At 41.4% G+C, this 23,785-nt stretch overlaps 1 protein-coding gene across 1 annotated transcript in view; it reads right to left on the reverse strand.

The window, feature by feature from the left end:
• The window catches only part of PARL (presenilin associated rhomboid like), a 45,042-nt gene extending 33,994 nt beyond the window's left edge, over window positions 1-11,048 (reverse strand). The window contains exons 1-2 of the mRNA XM_006925768.3: window positions 10,868-11,048; window positions 467-662 (exon numbers count right to left, since the gene is read on the reverse strand). Coding sequence (XP_006925830.1) covers window positions 467-662; window positions 10,868-10,992 — 321 coding nt within the window. The 5' untranslated portion in view covers window positions 10,993-11,048. The remainder of the gene's footprint in view (window positions 1-466; window positions 663-10,867) is intronic.
• Window positions 11,049-23,785: the final 12,737 nt, after the last annotated feature.

Below are 23,785 nucleotides of genomic sequence, written 5' to 3' on the forward strand. Positions count from 1 at the left end.
GGGTGGGGGGGGGGGAATTAAGAGAAATCTATACATAGTTTCAAGAATAATATTTCATTCTCATTGCTGTTTACAAACCAAAAGAAGGAACATATGGCACAGTGAAACCTATTAGGTGAAAAGCACATTTCATGTTTCCCATTTTCTTAACTTCGCAGTACCTTGGGGCCTATTTACAGCTAGATTTTCAAAGAAAATTCAAAATATCAACTTGCTATCACTTGAAACATTATATCAAATAAGAGGCCCATAAATTTCTTCTCTAGTACTTATATAAGTGAACCAGATTCTAACAGCAATTATTAAATTTATGTTCTCCTGTAATCATTCATGACCCCACATACCCAGATCCTTTTGTCTCCCCGCCACTTCTACTTGTCTTTAAGGAAGCCCAAACAGGTAAAATAGTACTTTAACACTACACCTGCAGCAAGGTAGGTTAACACCTAGTGATGTGAGCTCTTACCCCAACAGTAAAAAATAAAGGCTTTACAAGAGTCCTTATAGGATAGGGAGAAGGATAAAAAACTGTTTCTTCTACAGGAGGAATTAAAGCACTTCTCTTATATGCTTCACCACTTGTTCCTGTGTCTGATCTTCGAGGTTCAACCTTCCTGGGTGCTTTTCTGAATCCACATTTTTGCTGAATAAAAAAGTTAAACCTATAGGAGAAAATAACAGATTAGAAACAGAGTGGCATCTTGCAAACATCAGCCACTTGCGCCTCCCCACTTGGCCTGTATCGTCACCATCTCAACAGCCTCCGAAAAGACAAGATTCCTACTCCTAGGTAGAATTCAAAGTCAAATAACTGAACTATGCCTTTCTGGAAAAGGGGAGACACAAAGTATGGTAACTTTAGAGGGACTTGTTTGGGCTGTTACTGTGTATCCATCCTCCAAGGTCTACAGTCCTGTAAAAAGCTGAAGAACTCTAGGAGAGTGAGGGAATGGATGAAAAAGGTGAATGAGATTAAGAAGTACCAACTGCCAGTGATAAAATTAGTCGATAATAGTTATTATCGATATTATTGATAATAGTTATCAATAGTTATTATCGATATTATTGACTATATTTCCTATGCTGTATATTACTATATGCTGTATATTATTATATATGCTGTATATTACTGTATATTACTACAGCATAGGAAATATAGTCAATAATATCGATAATAACTATGTATGATATTGACTGTGGTGATCACTTCGTAAGGCAAACGTCTAATCACTATTTTGTATACCTGAAACTAATAACAACATTGTATGTCAACTATAATTACAAATATATACATTTTTTTAATGAGAAAGCAAAGTGAAGAGAAATGGATGTGAAAAAGAAAAAAGGCTAGAGAATGCTAAGTTGTAAGTTTGAATTAGCACAGTATGGCTGTTATTTTGTTTGAAATTTGGTCAATTTCCAGAGCAAACATTTAAATGTAGGTATTATCCTTGAAGTCACTCCAAACTGAAATAACTATTTCCCTGAATAAGAACTGACCATTATAAATTGATGGATATTCCCCCACTAATCCCCCTATTCATTTCGCTACCAGTTTTGGGGACACCACCAAATGTTTTGTAAAGGGTTTAATTGTTTGAGTCCCTATAGCTTGACCTCCTCAAAACATCTGACACTACTAATTACACCTGTCAGCATCTAACTCCTGTAAGACTGCATTCCCTGCTTTTCAAATTCACTTTCCTGGTGGCTTCCACTTTTCTCCTTTCCCGTAGTAACAGATTTGCTTAAAGAATCCAATAGTTCCTATACACACTCTCCATTCAAACTCAACCCATATAAATTCCTGAAGCTTTTTTTTTTTTTAATTTGTAAAACTGTAACTTCCCCTAGGTAGACAATGTAGAGGCCCCTTCCTGTTTGTTCTCATTGTATTTTATAAATATAGTATCTTCCTAGACTCACAGCTCCTTTAAAGCAGAAATCACCTCTGTAATCCAGCCCCCTGGAACACTGTGGTTGAGTTAAAAGACTTCATTTCTGTGGCCGGGATGACTTCTAAGCATGTAAATGACCCAAATATATTTCTTTAGTCCTAACTTCAATTTTCTTGTCTTGTATTTCCAACTATAATATATTAAGTTTTTCCACTTTGCTATGCTCCCCATTACTTTAATACCCATCCCCATCTACGAACAGCTCCATTTTCTGACTTTCGCATTCTTTCGGTGGGACCACAATTCTCTCAATCACTTGGGTTAAAAATCCTGAAGTCATATGAGTTCTCTATTCTACTGTCCAATTAAAAACCAACTCTGTCAAATAAAAAAATTTTTTTTCATTCCTAGTCTAGTCCCTTACCTCATGTCTGGATTACAGCAGCAGCTTACCTAACTTCAAACTTTTTTTTTTTAATGTTACATGTTCTTCCTCTTTCCTCATATTACTTCTCCTCAAACACTCTATCAGAGCCAAAAATCTCTCCCTAATTCCAATATAACTCTTCAGCTCATCCCATCTGGCTTGGAATAGTCTACCATTTCCTAACAGATCTCATTGTTTCCAATATTACCCTAATCCAATTCATCCTCCAAATTTTATTAAACACATAGTATCATTTCCCTGCTTTAAACCCCATAATTTCTAAGCACCCCCTCAAACTCGGCAGTGCTACTCCCTTGTTCTGGTACATCTTTCCCTTTGGTAACTTTTGTGCCCTTTGGAATTCAAGTTATCTCCCCCTCCAGAAAGCCTTCCTTAACTTCCCCAGGCTGGGTGTCTCCTTTGTACTCCTAAAGCATCTAGTATATACTCGTATACCTATCTCAATTATTGCCTGTACCACAACTAGAGTATCACTTCCACATTCTTTGTATCTCTACCACCAAGCCCAGCCCCTAATAAAGAAAAGGTCAATTACCTGTTAGAAGGGGTCAAGAACACTGTTAGTTTTATTTTGAATAACTGAAAAGAAAGTGGTACTATTCACTAAGACAAGGAAAATCAGAGGCACCAAAAAAGGAAACTGAAAGATGAGAGATGAACAATTTCCTCTTCAGTACTGTTTAAAATGCTTGTGGTCAAGGCAGCTCTATTCTAATAGCTAAAAATTGGAACTTAAATTTCCATGAAAGGGGAAAAGATAAACTGTGGTATATTTACACAATGGAGTAATACTTAGCAAAAAACTACTGATCACACATCATAGATGAATCTCAAAGACATTATTGAGCAAAAAGAGTCAAACAAAAGAGTACATACTATGGTATTGTGTGATTCCACTTGTAAATATGAAGCTGAAGAACAGGCAAAAATAATCTATGGTGATAATAATCAATAGTGGTTGCCTGAAGTGGTGAGACTTGGCTGGAAAGGGGCAAGAGGGAACTTTCTAGAATGATGGAAATTATCTTTAGGTGATGGTTGCGCAGGTGTATACATTTGTCAGAATGCATGGGCTATACACTTAATAATTATATATTTTACCATATGTAAATTCTAACACAGGATTATTTTTAGAACTTGGACATCCAGGTGGTGACTAGTAGGCATCCGGAAACAAATGAAACTCAAAAATGGTATAGCTACTACTACTTGCTTAGAATGCTCTTTCTTCAGCACTCTTGAGTCCACTCTCTAGTTCAACTTCTCAGAAATCACATGGTGAGGATGGTGATAATTTGCCTTAAAACTTATAATAATCCAGAATTTGTACTTCCAAATAAGTGCTGCTCCTTTCAAAGAAATCCATTTTGGGAAGCGATATACTTATTCAAACAATGCAACTGTTGCTCTGAAAGGCTCTGAACTGTTACCAGTCTTATGAATATTCTTTAGCAAATACTGTTGAATAGCTAACCCCACATCTATTTCTATTTCCTCTTTTGCTTGCTTTGTCTACAGAGCTAATAATTATCTTCCCTTTTCCAGCCCCCTCTATAACCATATTACAGAGTCTGACAAAAAGAGACTTAAGAATTTTTTAGAAGCCTCTTGGAAAGGTTTTACTAATCTGATAAAAATGGATATATCACTGATGTTGCACCCCTCTCCCTTATTTTTGCCTTGAATAAGGATGTAATGCCTAGAGCTGAGACAGTCAGCTTGAATGCCAAGAGGAAGGCCAAGGGATTCAGATACTAACCTTGACATTTTCTGAGCCACTGAGCAAAGACAGTAGCCAGATTGGACCTGCTTCCAATCATCTTATGCTAAATACCTTCATTTATTTAAACAATATATTTATAGCCAAAGGCATGCCTAGCTGATAACATCTTTAAAGTGTCAGATGTTAATCCTTTGCAATTGCATTTGATTTTTTATTAACTATCCCAAAATTACTTGGAGCTAGGTCTAGTAAATAAAGTAACACCACCACTTTGGGCCAAAAATAAAAGAAAAATGTGACAAAGTGATGGGAATATGCTTCCTTTAAAGATCACAAGTTGTAACCAGTGTTGCTGGTTTCTGGTATCAATTTTTTTATTAGACCAAGAAATAGGAAAGATGAGATTCCTTTATATCTCCAATATCTTAACACTACAGGATATGTACTCACCCAGTTCTAATGAAAGATTACTTCTACAGCTCATCGACTCATTTAAGATTCTGAAGCACAATGCTTGAAAAGAAATACACACACACCAGGTTGGGAATATGGACTTGAAGTAAAGCCAGACCTTTTGCGTAGAAAAATACGTACCTTGAGAATCTGAACAGAAGTGTAAGCCTCAGGATACCACGAACATGTTATACAAGGTGGACCCAGAGTTAAGTTCAGATGCAGATACGTATATTAAGAATATATGTACTGGGAATACAGTTGGACATACAGAACATGTTGGATAGAAATACTATGTTTTGGCTCATTGAACATCTATTCCTATTACCTAGGGTACATTCATATGCTGCAAGGGCTAAAAAGCTAAAAACTGTATTTCCCAGGTATCCTTATAGTTAGGGTTCCAGATGAGATCAGGGTCCGCTAATCAGATACACTGGCAGAATACACTGATGTGAGAACTGAGTTTGGTGACAAGGAAGGATATGAGGCATCAATTTTGCTAGTGAAAATAATGGTAGAGGTAGCATACTTATACTCTGGTCAGGAGATTCTGTTTGGCAGCAGCTTCTCCAGTTGTCTCATTATTTATTATTGCATAACAAACTGCTCCAAATCTTAATTGCTCTAAAACCATAATTTATCCTTTCTCATAGTTCTGTACGTTAGTTGCTCTCAGCTGGGCAGTTCTTCTGAGGAGCTTGAGTGGGGTCACTCATGCAGCCAGTCATTTGATTGCTCAGATGGAGCTGGAGTATAAGTTGCCCTCACTCCCATATTTGAAGCCTTAGTACTGGTTGTCAGCTGGCCATCTCTCTCCAAATGGTCTCTTAGTAATCAACAGTCTAGCAGGGGCTTCTACCATGGCAGTGGGAGTGTTCCAACAGGCAAAAGGCTAGAACTACAAGGCTAGAACAGAGGCCCAGACTCTGGACTTTGCACATTACTTCTGCCATATGCTATTACTGATCAAAGCAAGTCACAAGGCTAACCCAGCTTCAAGCAATAGGGAAACAGATTCCAACTGTGGATGAGGAGCTGCAAATTATCGTGGCCATGTTTTTAAATCTACCACCCCAGAAAATAAATAAATAAAGATAAAAATAAACAAACGAATAAATAAACCTACCACCTCAGTTGTGGCAGAGGCAGTTATAACTCTGAAAGTTAGTCTAGAACACCAATTCTCAATCTTGGTTCCTGAAGATTAGCAAAATATGCCACTTTGTCAAATGGATTATTTTGAACTGAAGGCAACCGAGAAAGCAATACAAAGGGAGGCTGTGTCCTGCCCCTATTTGCCTGAAAGCAGGATATAAATTTGTAAAGATGTACCCACTCTCCCCTCTATACCAGGAAGGACAGAAGTTAATCATGAGACAACTTGAAACCCTTATGAGCCCAGAGAAGGCACCAGAGGAATCTGGATAACAAACTTTACTAACTAGCCCTTATCTTCTATCAGTTCCCTACTACAGTACCTTCTCACAATTTGCTACCGTAGAAACTCAAAGTCCTTTTCATTTGTCTTGTCATTTTTCTAAAACTTTGTTGTTCTTTTGTTAAAATGCCCAAGTTCTAACCACCCCTTTGGATTACTCATCACTGAGTACACCCATGTATGCACTATGCACATGTTCATAAACTTGGTTTTTCCCTTGTAATTTTTTGTCAGTCTGCTTTACAGGGCCTCAGCAAATGAATCTAAGATTGGTAAAGGCAAAACAGCTTTCCCTTCCTTATACTACACATTAGAATTGCCTGGTGAGCTCTTAAACATACAGGCATAGCTCATTTTATTATACTTTACAGGTACTGCATTTTTTTTTTTTTAAATAAATTGAAGGCAATACCCTCCACCAGCAAAAAGATTAAGACTCACTTTATTGCAATACTATGGTGATGTGGAACATAAACCACAATATTTCCGAGGTATGCTGTCCTTAAAAATACTATGGCTCCACTTCATACCAATTAAATCAGAACTGAGGCACCAGCATTTTTTAAGAGCTCCCCAAGGTGATTCTCATGTGTAGCCAGCGTTGCAATCTAACACGAGTTTGGAAAAAACTTCAGTGTACATAGAAATCACCTGGGGACCTTGTTAAAAGGTCGGATTCTAATTCAGGAGGTCTGGGGTGGAGTAAATCTGAGATTCTGCATTTCTAAACAAGCTCTTAAATTATAAATTGACAAACCATGGCCTGCAGGGTGGATTTGGCCCTCCAGCTAAGAATGGTTTTTGCATTCTTAAAAAGTTGAAGAGAAAAGAATATGTGGCAGAGACCACGTGAATGGTGCGCTATTCTCTACCTAGCCTTCTACAAAATAAGTTTGCTAACCCCTGTCCTAGATGAGGCCTAAACTGCTGGTTCTTGAACCACTTTGAATAGCAAGGAGCTAGAACCTAACTCCTCACAAGTCCATCCATGTTTCTAGTTAAATTAGAATGGTTCTCTACAGGTTAATCCTATCTGACTAGTATTAACAAAAATTTGGATTTGTAACACACACACCCCCTCCCCCCAAAGAAAAGAATGTCAAATGTCAATAGAAAAGTTTCACTAGGGGTGACAATAGTGAGCATTTTTGGCTGCCTCCCAGGATCCATGCCCTCTTTTCCTCTCCTAACAGTACCCTGGAATTTCCAGCCATTTGGTTTGAGGAGGCACATGAAGCTCCTGACTGGCTTAAGCCAGCCTACACATCCCGTTCCCTACCACATCAAGGGCTTCCTCACAGCCACACTCCCAGTCCCGCCAGCACCAGGAATGTTGGCTAGGTCATTTCTAGGTGACAGAAATTTTTTTTTTAACTCTATTATAATCTTTTGTATATGTGGTCCATCACTGACCAAAATGGCATTATGCAGCACATGACTATTGGGGAAGTGAACTTTTTCTGCTGGATTTGAACCTAAAAGTATATAGCCCCACGAGCTGCTGACCGCTATTTTACAACATCGAGATAGCATGTTGGGAGAATAAACCAAGATTTAGGAAGCAGAGCCATGCTACGGGAAAACAATGGAATCCTGGTGACAATCTGAAACACTGAATCTTGCCTCATCAGAAGTCAGTGCTACCTCCTGGACTTTTTAATTGCATAAACCAATAAATTCCCCCCAACTGCTTAGGTTGGTTAGAGCTGGGTTTCTGTTGGTACAAGGATGCTCTTAAAGGTAATAAGTACTTCATCACACATTATATGACAAGGTACATTCTGTTTTTAGGGAGCTTTTGTTTTAAATTTCTTAAACCAAAACCAAACAGGAAAAACGTGATAAATGTCTCTATTTGCAAATGTCTGAGATCACATTTACAGGCTTGGGTTCTTTAGCTCTACCCATGCAAATGGGTACATAAGATGGAAAAATAAATGCCTTAATAGGTTACTTATCTCAAACAACTTTGGAAAACAAAGTGAAAAAACACAAATGGAGGTCAGCAGAAGTATAAAACTCAGGAAGACAGATTTTCTAGCTTTGCTGCTTTGATTCTACGAAGAATCACTAGTGATTTGTGAAACCACTCTAATGTGTTCAAACTGAGAAGATCTCATGAATACCTGATTTACCACCAGCCACACAACTGTTATGGTTCAGTTTTTAAAACATGGTCCCATAACTTTTAAATAGAAAAAGTCACATTTATATATGTATTGGCTCAAGGGTGAGTTAAGCCTCATGATTTGTTTTTAAGGTGTGAGGATAAAGACAATGTAATTTAGATATATGTACAAATCAGCACTAATGTTTGTTACTTAGTATCTGTGTGAATAAACTGAATAGACACCGCCTAATGTAAAGATGTATCCATCCAAGGATACACACAATAGACAAGATGTATCCATCCAAGGATACACACAATAGATTCATCCCACTTAAAAGAAAATAGATGTGTTTAGGGGAGAAGGGAATTCTATATAAACTCTTGCATGCCAAAATTATTTTAAGACCCATCTTGAGCTAACAGATGTTGAATTAAACAGGGAAAATAATTAAATATACCTGTTACTAATTTGTCAAGTATTTTACCTAAATATATTTTAAGACTGACATCCCAATCTAAAAAATTTAAGTTCTGTGTAAGTGCTCCAGTCAGCTATTTTCTTCTCTTAGTTTCATACAACTGACAAATTATAGGGGCTTCTCTCAAATCTAAACCATTTTCAAAAGTTTTGACAGAAGTTTGATAATGGTAAAGTTTCTGTTAAGAGTCAGATAGTATATTTTAGTCTTTGTAAAGAACAACTTAAATCTGCTGCATATTATTGTTTTGCTCTGCAACGCTTTAAAAATTTAAAAACCATTCTTTGCTGGTGGGCTGCGTTGGGCCCACTCAGTAGTTTGCCCAAGTTTTGTATCACCAACTGCAACATTTGTAAAAAAAAAAAAAAAAAAAAAAAAATGCAATTCTCAGCCACACTTCAGGCCTATTACATCAGAATCATGAAGAATGGGCCCAAAACTCTGCTTTTTAACCATATCCCTGATTTCATTCTTCTGAATACTAATTTCAGAAGCACAGGAAGTCAAAGTAGACCTAATAAAGTGATATATGGTAACTTATGTTCCCTATTAACTTTCAAGTGCTTATTTCCATAAGCAAGTAGGCATATACTCTATTTCAGCCTTACATGCATTTTCCTTAATACACGTTTCTATGCAACCACAAAAATGTCATTTTCAAACTTTACAGAGAAATGGCAAACTCTAAAAAGATTAGATACTAATCAACATCACATCTTCGTTTTTTTCAAATGGTCTCCTATTTTTACTAGAGGCTCCTCAATCATTTTTCTTTTGCCTTCCCTTCTTAATGCATATCTTTAATATTTAATACTTTCTGCCATATTCATTTTTCTTTCCCCTCAAGCCTGCAACTTTGTCCGAGATTTAAAGTAAACCAGGACCACTGAAATCCATCACCACCTCCACATGACCTCATTCTCCACCTCCCCAGGAGTTTAAGATCAGTGCCACACAGTCCATGTTAAAGTGTACCATGAAGTTAAGGTATAATGTATGCATGTTTTTCACAAGTCCCTGATCCGATTCACTTGGAGTGCTTATTAGAACTACAGGTTATTCCACTCTTCTTCCCCTGCCTCCTCCTTCTGAGTTAATAGAACTGGGTAGATCCTGAGAATATATTCTACAAACGTTGCCAGTGATCTTTAAGATTAGGCAATGACTCCACCATATTGAAACCTCAATTATTCACCACTAGCTAGCCCCTGTGTTGATAAACACTTCATGTTCCTTGCTACCACTATCTGGTGGATTTCAAGGCATCAATCTAATCAAGTCAGAAACTGGGAAGACTGCAACTATGGATTAAAGAGCAGGAACAAGTTTCAGAGCCAAATACATATCAATCGAAAGCTTGGACAGTTGGATTTTTCTATTCTCTCAATTTAGAAATGAATTATTCTAATGCAAAAGAAGCAAATACTGATAAATCATACTCTTCATACAGCTTCTACTCAAGAAGACTTGAATAATTTTCTTCCCAAATCATCTGGAATCCAAATAGGCCACTGACTCAATGCAAAGAAAAGCCTCTCCTATGACTCTGCAAGAGGCAAAATGATGCCCTCCTCTGATTCCATCTTCCTTTAGGCTCTATAAACGCTAAAGAAGGTAATTTGCAGAACAGGTTTGATAAAGACTGAGAGACAATAAAAACTCAGTTCTATCACTCTACCTGCTGTGTAACTACTTTACTCAAAAATAAGTGCAGGAATGGGTAGAAAAGGGTGAAGAGGAATAAGAGGTACAAACTTCCAGTTATAAAATAAGCCAAGGAGATGTACAACACAGGGAATACAGCCAATAATAACTTTGTATGGTGACAGACGGTTACTAGACATATTGTTGTGATCCTATTGTATGGTATAAAAATGTAGAAACACTATAATGTACATCTAAAACTAATATAATAGTGTATGCCAACTACACTTTTTTATAAAAAATGCGTAACAAATAAAAAGACCAAAATGTTTTTAAAAACGAGTCCAATAACTTCCTCGTGGGATTATGAGGCGTGGCAAGCAATAAACCCTCAGAGATTAGTTAGTTCCCCTTCCCCTCAAGTCCCTCCCGATGGGAGAGGCGACAGTGCCGGCTCACCGAGAGCCGGTCCTGGGCATGGTGGCGCGGCGCGAAGCGAGAACTGGACGGAGGGAGGCGAGAGAAGAAAGGGGGAGGGAGAGAAGAAGGGGCAGGTGAGGAGACAGGTGAGCCTGGGGCAGCACCAGAGGCCTGCAGGGCCTCCGCCCCTGTGGATATGCGGCTGGAGTTGCGCGGCCGAGAGGCGAGAAGCCCGGAGTGACCGTCATTACCTGCGTCTGAGAAACCGCGGGGGGCCCAGGGCCTCAAAAAGCTCTTCGCAGCCGCGGCTGCCCCCCAGCGGAGCCCAAGTCTGGCCGCAGCCCCAGCCTCTCTGCGCCCAGCCTCGCCACGCCATCTTCCCAACCTCTGCCCCACCATGGCCCGACCTCGCCAACCCCTGCCTCAAACCACTTCCGGGGCGAATGAAGAACCATAGAGCGCCGAGGAGCAGCTTAGAGCGCCCCCGCGCGGCTGAGCCGAGGCCGGACCCACTGGAGGGACCCGGGACCCGCCGTCGGGCTGCGGATTTTCCCAACCGCTAAATCCGGACCTAGGAGGAGAGTGGGAGGGCGGCCCCGCCTTCACTCCATTTGCAGGTGAGGCCCAGAGGAAAAAGAGGAGAGAAAACTAGCATTAAATGAGTAATGCCATGTTCTAGACACTTTCCCTAAGTTGTTGCAATAATCCTCCCCAAACCCATTACATTAATTGACATTACTGTTTTTGCAGTGATTCGGAGGTTCAGAAAGTGCATGGAGGAAACGACATAGCAACCCAAGTTTACTTAAATTACTATTTTTTTCTGCATCTCACCATTTCATGTTATGACAAACTTGAGAAAATGTGCTTCATATCTTTTAACAAAAAGTCTACGCCTGAAATGAAAATCTGGATTCTAGATAAAATTCAAACTTCATGATTCAGCCCTTGCTACCTGTGAGTCAGCTTTATTTACTGCCAGTCCGTCACTCCCTTGGACTGTACCTGCAGCCATACTGAGTCACTTGCAGTTTCTGAAAGGCATCCACTCCTTCCAAATTCCTACTTCTCCCAATTCACGTACCATTCTCACTGCTTGGGACACCTTTCCCTTCTCTCCCTTCTCAATCTACCTAAGCAACTTGTCCTTCAGACCAACGGCAATGATCACTTCTTCTAGAGCCTGTAAGGGAGGAAAAAATTTTCCTTGACCCTCTTAGGATCCCTACCAGGTCTGAAAATTAACTGACAGTAATGAATTAACAGGAGAAAAAGCACGCAAATTTTACTGAATTTTTCCAAGTACGTGGAATCTTCACAAGGCAATAAAATGAAATGACCAGAGCAGGAAGCTTTTATGCTCTTTAGACAAGAGAACAGTAATTTGTGAATAATTGACAAGACAATGACATGTGGGCTAGGGCTAGTCCACCTAGGGCTAAGTACTCCTTATCTTCCTTAACTAGTAGTGTAAGAGTTAGTTTAACAAGGTTTGTTTGCAAGATTGCTCTGGTGTCTTGTGCCTGGCCTCTGGGCTTGTAAGGATCTGTCTCCAGGAAAGAAGACATTTATTTCCTACCTTTAGGGGGGACATTTTCTGCATTTACTGCTTCTTAATTGCCTTCAGTTCAAAATAACTTTTATATCAAAGAGGCATATTTTGGGGTGACATATTCTGATTTCCTTTAAGGCCTTTCCTAGACCTTTGGTCTAATTGAGGTGACCTTCATTTATGCTTTTATACTGCTTTTATATGCATATCACTATAATAGTACCATATCCATTACATAAATACTTATTAAGCATACCTACAGTATGTCAGACAATGCACTAATTCTGAGATGTACTTTAAAAGACATTGTCTCTGACCTCACAGAGATCCCTATTGGGGGAGAAGAGATCAAGTAAATAAACAGGCAATTACAATCCAATGGGAGAAGTGCTATTATCAGAGAAACAGGCTCTGTGGGAGTTTAGAGGAGGGAAAAATATGGGAGGCAGGGAGAAGGGTTTCCAGAGAAAATGATGGACAAAAATGCTGACATTATGGCTAATGCTATTGCTGTGAAAAATAAATTGCCCTTCATCTCTGACCCAAGAGTCTTGAATTTTCTACCAGCATCCATAAAATTGTGTCAGGCTACCTTATTGTTTGTTGATTTTTTTGATGATAGCCATTTTGACAGGTGTGGAGTGATATCTCATTGTGGATTTAATTTGCATTTCCCTGATGATTAGTGATGTTGAGCATCTTTTCATATGTCTATTGGCCATATGTATATCTTCCTTGGAGAAATGTCTATTCAGGTCCTCTGCCCATTTTTTAATCAGATTGTTTGGTTTTTTTTCGGTGTTAAGTTATATGAATTCCTTATATATGTTGGATATTAACCCCTATCCAATGTATTATTGACAAGTCTTTTCTCCCTCTCAGTAGGTTGTCTTTTCGTCTTGTTGATGGTTTCCTTCACTGTGCAAAAACTCTTCAGTTTGATGTAGTCCCATTTTTAAAATTTTTTTCTTTTGTTTCCTTTGCCCAAAGAGACATATAAAAAATATATATATATATTACTAATATAATATCATTACATTACATAATGTAATGTCAAAGAGTTTACTGCTTATGTTTTCTTCTAGGAGTTTTATGGTTTTGAGTCTTACATTTAAGTCAGTAATCCATTTTGAGTTAAATCTTGTATATGGTGTAAGAAAGTGATTCAGCTTCATTTTTTTTGCATGTGTCTGTCCAGTTTTCCCAACATCATTTATTGAAGAAACTGTCTATACACCATCATGAATACTTACCACCTTTGTTACAGATTAATTGACATATGGGCATGGGTTTATTTCTGGGTCTCTATTCAGTTTCACTAATCTGTGTGTCTGTTTTTATGCCAGTACCATGCTGTTTTGATTACTTTAGGCTTATAGTATAGTTTGATATTAGGTAACATGATACCTCCAACTTTGTTCTTTCTCAAGATGGCTTTGGTTATCGGGGTCTTTTGTGGGTCTATATAAATTTTAGGATTATTTCTTCTTATTCTGTGAAAGATGCCATTGGTATTTTGATAAGTATTGCACTGAATCTGTAGATTGCTTTGGGTAGTATGGACATTTTAATAATGTTAATTCTTCCTATTCATGAGCACACTATATCCTTTCATTAATATATACTTTATTCATCTTCTCTCTTCAATGTCTTATAGTTTTCCAAGTGCAGGTCTTTTACCTCCATGGTTAAATTTATTCCTAGATATTTTATTCTTTTTGATGCAATTGTAAATGAGATTGTTTTATTAATTTCTCTTTCTGATAGTTTGTCATTGGTGTATAAAAATGCAATTGATTTCTAATTTTGTACTTTACTGAATCCATTTATTAGTTTTAATAGTTTTTTGGCGAATTCTTTAGGGTTCTCTATATATAGTATTATATTTAATGTAGTCTTATGTCATCCAAATGAGTTAGCATCATTATCCCCACTTTGCAGATGAAAAAAACTGAGGCTTATTGATATTCTGACACTTCCACTCTTGTGAGAAAGGAAGAAGTTTTCCCCTACAATTCTAGGTTCTTCCAGCTGGTTTTATAATCAAATAGACACAAGACAGATTAACAAGCGAAAATAACCAAATTTAATTGCACATGTATGTATGAAAACCCCACATAGATGAGAGAGTCAGAGACCCCACATAAATGAGAGGTTCAGAGACAGAAAGTTAAAGGAGGTTTATAGGACATTCTGAGCTAAGGATGAGTAAGTCGCCTTGGGGCTTCACAGGGAAGTGAAAAGTCATTCGCGAGACAATAAGAAGAGCAGATAGATGTTCAGTAATTAGATGTTTTCCCTGCTCTGTGGAGAAGTCTTAAAAAGTTGTTTCTGGTAATAATTCTTTTTATGGGGAAGGCCTTAATTTAGATTCATTAAGGGCGAGATAAAAGTTTCTCGTGAGCCCGCAGTATCTCAGTGGCCTTCAGCTTAAAATAATCCACATGCCAAAGTAGCACCTCTTGGGTAGGACTGTACTGAATCTCTTTTAATCCTAGAAATTTAGTTGATAATTTCTACCTTGTCACTTTAATGATTAATTGACTTTGTATGTGTAAGGTATCCAGGTGCACATGGTTGGCACTCAACACATAGTAGCTATCATATCATTATGAGATAATAAATAGAAACTGTGGTGAAAGCCTATCTACAAGGGGAAGGGTTCCTCTCATTATCGTTTTTATTTTAGGGCCATAAACAAAAAATGCAAAGTGCTTATGTGTGTGTTTTGGTGACGGAGATCCCCACCAACATGTACTGGGCACTTATCACGTGCCAGGCTCTGTGCTGAACATTGTAACTCATAACAATTCTAAGGGAGAACTCCTATTGTCGTCCCATTTGACAGATGAGGAAATCCGAGGTACACAAGAGTTGGGTTATCAATAGCAAACCTGGGATTTCAACCCAGGTCAAAGACCATGTGAGCGAAAGCTTCCTGGAGGAGTTGGCCTTTACATGCAGTAATATGGGGCAGGGGTGGGGGGTCAAGCAGGATCAAAGACAGGAAGCTGGATGGTGGTAGAGATGGGCATTAGAGGGTGCTGTGAGCTCCAGATAGGGGCTCCAATTAGTATTTTGCAACACCACCAGGAAATTAACTCAGTTCTGACACTTCCTGAATATAGTGTCAGAATCATTTGTTTAATCTGCAGCCTCTCCCCACCCCTTCTCTATGTGGAACTGAAAGTTCCCAACCCTTTAGTCTCTTGGTCTTTCTGGTGACCAGCCCCATTATGAGGCTATTTGGGGGCTCCACCCTAAATCACCTCATTAGCATTAAGTCAAAAGGGGCTTCTTATGAATGACAAAAGACACTCCTGTCACTTGGAAATCCCAAGGGTTTGAGGAGTTTTGTGCCAGGAATAGGGGACAAAGACCAAATTTGTCTCTTATACCACAGTGGCTCTAAAGAGGAGAGAACTAACAGTGGGTTAGGAGAGTGAGGCAAGAAGCAGTTGTTAGGGTCTGCCTGGGTCACAGACCGCTGTCAGCCTTGGGTGGGGATCTCCCAGGCAGGAGGACTCCAGGTTTTCTGCTCCTTTCTCGGACCCAAATGCCCAGTGGATCCCAGTCTGGACTCTCCAGACCCTGAGTATGGTTCCACATAGAACCTGGGGTGTCTGTGAGAAAGCTTCAAGATCTTAAAAAGCCTAGAGGAACTTGTACGTTTGCTCGCAAACAATCCAGAGGCTGGTTAATACATCAAGTTTCCTGATTTCTGGCTGGAATTCTCCCAGCTCAGTGTAGCAGTAATGATTGATATCCTACTAATAAGAAACATTAGTTTATTCATATGTTCATCTTTTAAATAACTCAAAGGAGAAAGGTAAGACATTCCTTTCTTAGAAGTCAGATTTATTGAAATATGATTTATATACAATAATATTCACCCTTAAGTGTACAACTTACTGATTTTTTGACAAACACATAGGTAACGATTACCACAATCATGATACAGAAAATTTCTATCGCCCCAGAAATTTCCCTTGTGCCCCTTTATAGTCAACCCATAGCCCTACTCCCAGAACCTAGCTACCACTTATCTGTTTCATGTCATATAGTTTTGTCTTTTCAAGAGTATCGTAGAAATGGAATCATGCAGTATGTTTTTGGGTTGAACATATATTTTCATTTCTTTTGGTTAAACACCTAGGGGTGAGGTGGCTGGGTTGTATGGTGTAATGTTTAATTGTACAAGAAATTGCCAAACTGTTTTTCCAATGTTGTTGTACCATTTTACATTCCCACCAGCAGTGTATGAGAGTTCCAGTACTTGGAATTATCAGGGTTTGTTTTTAGCAATTCTAATAGGTGTGTAGTGGTAACTTATTTTGATTTTAATTTGCACTTCCTTAATACAAGTTATTCTTTTTAAATAAACAAGACATCTGGAGACACAATGTTTCAAAACTAGGGGATCTTTGGGAGGAACTAAAGGGAGTCCTTGGTGGAGAACCAGTGGGGAAAAGGTGCATTGGCTGCTGCTGGCTTTGCCTGACACAGAGGCTAGGGGAGATGCCTGGTCCTAGGGCTGCAGGGGCCTGCACTTCTTCCCTTTGGTCAGGAGATGGCAGGAGAGGGCAGAAAATAAACTGCTCAGTTGAGGGCTTATCAGGCAGGTGACAACATCGATAGAATTTGGACACATTGTTATATTTGTAGTTTTGCTTTTCTCTCTGAACCTACTTAGCTGCTACCTTGTGGGGCTTGACTCCCCAAATTAACCTTGTGCAATGACTCAATGCCAAACCTTAACTAATCTTGTAAAATCCTTCCCTGTCAAAGCATAACTAACCTAAGAACTAAACTACCAAAACTGAGCTACCTTTGTAGAAGCCTTAAAAAATATACTCTCCAGTGTCACTCCGCAAGGCTTGTTAGGGGAAACCATGAGCAGCCAAGCTGGGTGAACTCCTGTTCTTCTTCAATTTTGCAAGAACTGAGAGACACTAAGAAAAGACTATAGCCACACCCCCACTGGGCTACAGGCCCTCCTATCTAGGACCTGGGCTGGGGCAGCTCAGACAGGGCACTGCACAGATCTTCTGGGGCTGGGGCTGGAGAGTGCCCCCAAAGATGTACTCCAGCCTAAGCTCCGGGCTCCCCTCTGGAAGTTGGAATGGAAAGGTCCTAAGGAGGTTGGCAAACATCAGGAAAAGCTCCATCTGAGCCAGCTGGTCCCCTGGGCACACCCAATGTCCTGGAAGCAGAGGGAAAAGTCAGAGAGTGGGAGCTGTACTTTTGTCTGTCCCACCACAACCCTTACCCATGACCCATGATCTAATGCTGTGCCCAGTACCCGCAGAGAATGGCAGGAAGGCCTCGTTGACCAGGAAGTTTCCATCCTTGTCCAGGAAGTGGCCGGGGTTGAACTGTTGGGGGGTCTCCCAACACTCAGGGTCATAGAGCACAGAGGCCAAATTGGGCAAGACAATGGTGCCCTGTGGAGAGGAGCTGGTGTGGCTCAGGGATCCTCAGCTGGCCCACCACCCAGCCCTGATGTGGGGCCGAAATGAGCTTAGAGAATACTCCCTGTGAGAATCACTCAGGGGGCCTCAGGGAGACTCAACAGGCAGGCCCTCCCTGGATTCCCTCCCTCCAGGCTCACATCGGTGAGGGACTGAGCATTGTACTCTCCTGGCTAAGAGCCACCCACTTCTATCTTAAAAACTCCCATCCCAGGCCAGAGATGGCTACTGCCTCCTATAGAAAAGGCCAGAAGCTGTGGGCATAGCTGGAAAGGACCAGGTTCTGCACAGGGCAACACACACTGTGTGCGTGCGTGCGTGCGTGTGTGTGTGTGTGTGAGAGGGGCAGGGAGAGAGAGAAAGAGAAGAAGTGGAATGGCAGACAAAGAGAAAGACTAGTAATGAGGAGGAGAGGAGACAGAAGCTTCACTAGAAGTGGGGAGAGGAGAAGGTGAACCCTAACCCTAGCCCTCACTCTGTCTCAAAGGAGAAGTAAGTGAGCAGAAAGAGAACCTGACTGATCAAATGGGAGCAGAAAGGAGCCAAAGGCTCCTGTCAGTGACTTCTGCTCCCTGCCACGTGGGCCTGGGCTCACCAGGGTGCCAAAGAGAAGCCAGATGGGGTTGGTTATGGACCCAGGACCTGAGACACTCAGCTCCAGGGGTTCTGAGGAAGGCTCATTTAATGAGCACCAGAGAGTTAAATCAGCCAGCCTTATAGGGACCAGAGGACAGCCACAAGATTCTTGGTTTTGACAGAGCTATTTTGAAATTAAAAACAAAAAACTCAGCAGAGTTTGAAGCCTGCATTTCAAACAGAAGCCAATAAAGAATGCAGAAATCAGACAATGTAAGTACTTTTAGAAAGCACTTTCCTTTCCTTTTTTTAGTTGCCTATCACAGGCTTAGTGGAGGAACTTGACCCTGGTCATTGAGACCAGCAGGCACCCAGAACTGGTCACTCCATGGTTTAAGCAGAGAGTTTGGGAGATACACGTTCTTGCTGCCGCCTTGTGAACTATACACTTCCTAATTATACTCCTGGGAATCTTCCCCTGTTTTCCCTACCTGGGATGAAGTTACCTCCGCATTACAGTAGTTCTTAGTAATTACCATCAGATGCCCAGGCTCCTGGCAGGATGCTCTTTTCCCTCCACAATTATTTATGTCCTGTTCTGGATGATGTTCTGGACTCCTTGCAAGGTGACCGACTGATCTTAGTTCGTGGAACAGTCTGAGAGCGTAACCAATACAGTACACAAAAACGGCATCCCTCCCTCTCCCCCAGGTGAGAACCATCTGCCTGCCGAGTACCCACTGGGAACTCTATGCTAGCTTCTTCCCAGTAAAGGGCAGTTTGGAGTTCACAGTCAAATAGAATGTCTGAGGAGAAACAGGCTTGAAGTGCCACCACTGTATTAGGGACCATCGTTGTCACCATCACTCGACTGATGGAATTGTTCAGAACAGTTTAGAAATAACTGTAACATTTAATGATCTGCTGTCAAGCTTTAATTCAACTTTTAGGAGACAGCTCTCACCCAAGTTGGAAAAGCTCAATATTGATTTCAGGCTGTTAATGGTCCCCAGAGCTCTTATCACATAACAACTCATAGAATCAAATTGGCAGGAATGGGCTCTTAATAAGGAAATTTCTAATCCCAAATGGCATTAAACAGAGCTGGACCCTGGGTCCCTCCTTTTTAACTTGACCTAATTCAGCACAGCTTTTAGACAATCAGTGCCTGGGGCCTCTTGGCAGGGCAACAGCAAGACGAGCTGATGACATGGGCCTATCCTCACTTTCTGGAAGACATTTGTCAAACCTATGAACTTGTTGGCCGGTTACTGCCAAGGATAGTTCAGTATCAGCCACTCTAGCAGACCAATGGACAATGCAAAATATCTCCACCTACCATGTTGGTTCATTTACTTACCTAGAGAAGCATTTTTAGAGCAATACAAATAGCAGGGGATGTGGTGGAAAGAGCAAAAACTTTGGAAGCAGAGGAACATAAATTTGAAATTCAGTTAAGTCACTTGCTAATTATGTGTTTGGGGCAGTTACTTGAGCTCTCTAAGCTGAAGTTTCCTTATCTGTAAAAAAAAAAAAATAATAATAACCTCTAAAGGATAGGGTTGTTATGAAGAAATGTATAGAAGCAGGAATCTCAAGTTGATCAAATTAATAATAAATTAATAATCGCATCCCAGCAGTGCCCTTGGAGTCAAGCTGGCCCCGAACCATGGTTGTCATTGCTGAACAAAGACTTTGATGATGGAGAAGACTGGGTCTCCCCACCTTCCTTCCCATCACTTTCATAGTGTACCACATGTACCATCAAGGCCTCCACCTAGGAGAGGGTAGAACATTAGTGCTGAGTCAAAGCCCCTTTTTGAGGAAAGTCTTGGGGTTCTAGCTACCACCTCTAGAGACAAAGCGATCGCCCTACACCAGGGCACCAAGTGACGCTGTTTCACTTTCATTAAAAGGTCAAGTTTGCCACCTACACATTAGTACTATGTTACCTTTAAAATGCCCCCCCAATGATCCTCTACCCCTAATATTCACTCCCCATGAAATCCTCTCCCCTTGAGAGTGGGCTGGATCTAGTGACTCACTTCTAACAAATAGAATATGGCAAAAGCGATGGGCTATCGCATCTGAGATTAGGTTACAAAAGACAGTAGCTTCTGTCTTGGGTGCTCTCTCACTTTGTCTCTCTAATGGAGGTCAGCTGCTATGTTCTGAGGGGCTCTATGTCGAGGCCCAAGTGTCAAGGAACTGAGGGTGGCCTCCAGCCAACAGCCAAGAACAACCGAATTCTGAAGATAGCCATGCGAATCAGCTTAAAGTAGAACCTCTCCCAGTGGAGACTTCAGATGCTATTGCAGCCCCAGCCAACAACTTGATTATAATCTCATGAGAGACCTTGAATCGGAGGCATCGGCTAAGCTGCATACAGATCCCTGACCCACAGAAACCGAGATAATAAATGTTGTTGTTTTAAGTGGCTAAATTTGGGAATAATTTGTTACATAGCAAGATCGATAGATAGTTAATTCAATCAACATATTTTATCTAGGATCTGCATGGCTCAGTCAGTCGTTGTGAGGACTGAGTGATATAGTGGGTGCAAAGCCTGTAGCACACAGTAAGCTTTGCCACCGAGCAGGAATTATATCATTCAGTTCATTCAGACACCTGCATGGAAACCTGTCTCAAGCTGGATCACCAGAGAGCTACAAACCTCAACTATATATTTTTTGACTCTCTATAGAAATGTATTCGACTTCATGTTAAACTTTTATCTCTTAAAAGGGCTTGAGATTAGAAGAAGCTACCATTTTGGAGACTATTTCTGCATCTTTCAAAAACTTCTACTCAAGGCACCACCCAATACATGTACATTGTCCAAAGGCCCCTCAAAAGGATACTACAAATGATCATCTTTATAATAACTCTTTAGAAGGCAATTAGCCAAAGCTTTCCTGATACAGGCATGCTTCCTTTTATTATATAATGTGAGTCATGACTAGTTGGGATTTCCCTTTTTGCCTTGACTCCAAGGAAGCTCAGACTCAAGTTTTATGTACATACACAGTAGCTGTTCTCAACCTAAATATTTTGATATAACTCTCTTCCTCCTTCTTTCCTTATTTGGTACTTTGTCTCTTAACCTAGATATAAAATGAAAAGAAAAAAAAAAAAGGCAAGCATTTCTATTAGAAATTACTAAGAAAATAACAAAATAAAGACTAAGGCACATAAATTGCAAATAGCATAAATGTTCACCAATAAGGGTTAAGAATTACAAAACAGTGTTTTGGTAGAACATTTGGCAGCCATTAAGGGTGATGTAGAACAGTCATTTTCAAAATATGGTCTCTGGACCCAAAACATCAACACCTGGGAATCTGTTTGGCAAATTCTCAGGCCCCACCCCAGGCCCTCTAGGGGTGGTATCCAGCAATGTTCATTTTAGCAAGCTCTGCAGGTGATTCCGATGTACCTGGAAGTTTGAGAACCACTAATGTAGAAGAATCTGAATGATACATTAAATGAAATGAAGGATTCAGAATTATACATTCAGCAGAATCACAGCTATGTAAAATATACATGGGCCAAAAAGATTAGAAAGAGTTGCATTAAAATGTCTGGAGGAGTTCTCTCTGAACAATACAGAACTTTAAAAATTATCCCTCATGGATGGATGGATGGATGGATGGATGGAGGGATGGCGAACAATACAGAACTTTAAAAATTATCCCTCGTGGATGGATTGATGGATGGATGGAGGGAGGGAGGGAGGGATGAATATTTGATTGATTGGGAGACAAGAGATAGGCAGAAGCTGTAGCATGTGGCTGTGCTGGATAGGAAGGGCAGTGAAGGGCACTCTCTGAAGGTGCTGGATTGGACATAGGGCCACACCCAGGCCACCTACCTTGGGCACAGGGTGGCCGTGCACATGCGTGGAGCTCACACACTGGCGCACAGTGCCCACTGCCACGAGGCTGCTGAAGCGCTATACTTCACAGAGTACTGCACGGGTGTAGGGCAGTCGCTCGTGGTCCTCATAGCTGACGGCCCGGTGGTCCTGCTGCACCCTCTCTGCAGTCAGCTGGGTGTGAGTCCAGGGCAGGCACTGCAGCCCAACCTCCCCACCACACTCCACTGTCCTATCCCCACACAGAGATGGCCACAGGAGGCTCATAGCTCTTAGGTCGCCCCACTCCACTCAGCCACCCCTGGTCCCACAGTAGCAGGCCCTCTCTGAGGCAGAGCTTATTTTGCAGGAAGTCTTATGGGGTAGGAACTGTTGTCTCCATCTTACAGATAGGAAAACTGAGGCTCCGACAGGACAGATACTTTTGCCCAAGGTCGCAAAACTGGTGGAGCTGGGATTTGAAGGTAGATCATAGCCAGTTTATCCCTGAGAGCACTCTAGCTACCTTTTTCTTATGTGATTGGGATCTTGAGGTGAACATTAACACAGGGCCTGGCACTTAGTAGGCGCTGAACCATTACTGAATGAGTGAAATAATGTCACTCCATTTTACACTGGTTTGAGAGGTTAGATGAGTTGCTCAAGATCATACAGTAAGTAGCAGGGTGGGACTCGAAGCCCCTCCTGTCTGACTCAAAGCCACAAACACTTCCTGAACCATAGCAGTGAGAGTAGGACCCACCCCTGGGGCAGCAGACCAAAGAAAATAACAGGCAGATGCCTACAGCTTAGAAGCCCAATGACAGCTGTAACGAGCCCACGATAGTCATCCAGGTGTAACCAAGGCCCCCTTACTCTGTATAGCTCCGTGCTGGACCATGTAGATGAATGCCCAGTGCAGGGTGGTGGCCGTGGTGTCAGTGCCTCCCAGAAACAGGTTGCTCACCACCTGGATCAGGTTCTCTTCATTGAATGTGGAGACAGGGTCGTCTGTGGCCTGGCCGGTAGGTGGATGATGGGTGGTCAGGGGAGCAGCTCTGGGTCTGAAGTTCTCCCTTAGCAGAGCCCTGGTGTCTGGCCTGTCCCAAAGCTTGTAGGACCAGAACTCCTCTGGGGTCAGACCCCCTGGGAGGGCCTGAGTCCCAGGACTACACTAACTTTTTGAGGTGGGGACTGCCCCTGGGTTCTGGCCCTGACAGCAGGCTTCCTACCCATGTCTGCAGAAACCAGCCCTGGCCTGGGAAAAGATAGGAAGAAAAAATCCGAAATGGTTGCTGCTTCAGGGGGCTCTGAAAGCTTGTAGACAGAGTCAGAGATGAGGAACTGAGGCATGGCCTTGAAACAAGGTACATCACGGGAAGACAGCCCCCTCTCTCCCTCTGCAGCTATTTTAGGCCCACCTTGGTGATCTGGGCCAGGTAGCAGCTGATGAAGTCCTTGGGGGCCTTGGGAGCCCTGAGCTTGTGCCTTTTGATCTCCTGGCAGATATAGTCCCGCACAACCTCCTGGTACCTAAATATCTTCTGGTGGGGTCCTGGGAGGCGATGGAAGGCCCAGGGGAGCAGGTCGTACAGCTGTGGGGCAAGAGGCCCGCTCAGGGGCTGCTCAGGCTCTGGACCCCGAGTCAGAGCAGCTGAGAGCTGTGCTGGGGGCTCCAAAGTGTGCTGGGGCCTTTGACATGGGCATCCCAGGGCTG

Source organism: Pteropus alecto, unplaced genomic scaffold (assembly GCF_000325575.1).
Source record: "Pteropus alecto unplaced genomic scaffold, ASM32557v1 scaffold88, whole genome shotgun sequence".
Classification (NCBI taxonomy): domain Eukaryota; kingdom Metazoa; phylum Chordata; class Mammalia; order Chiroptera; family Pteropodidae; genus Pteropus; species Pteropus alecto.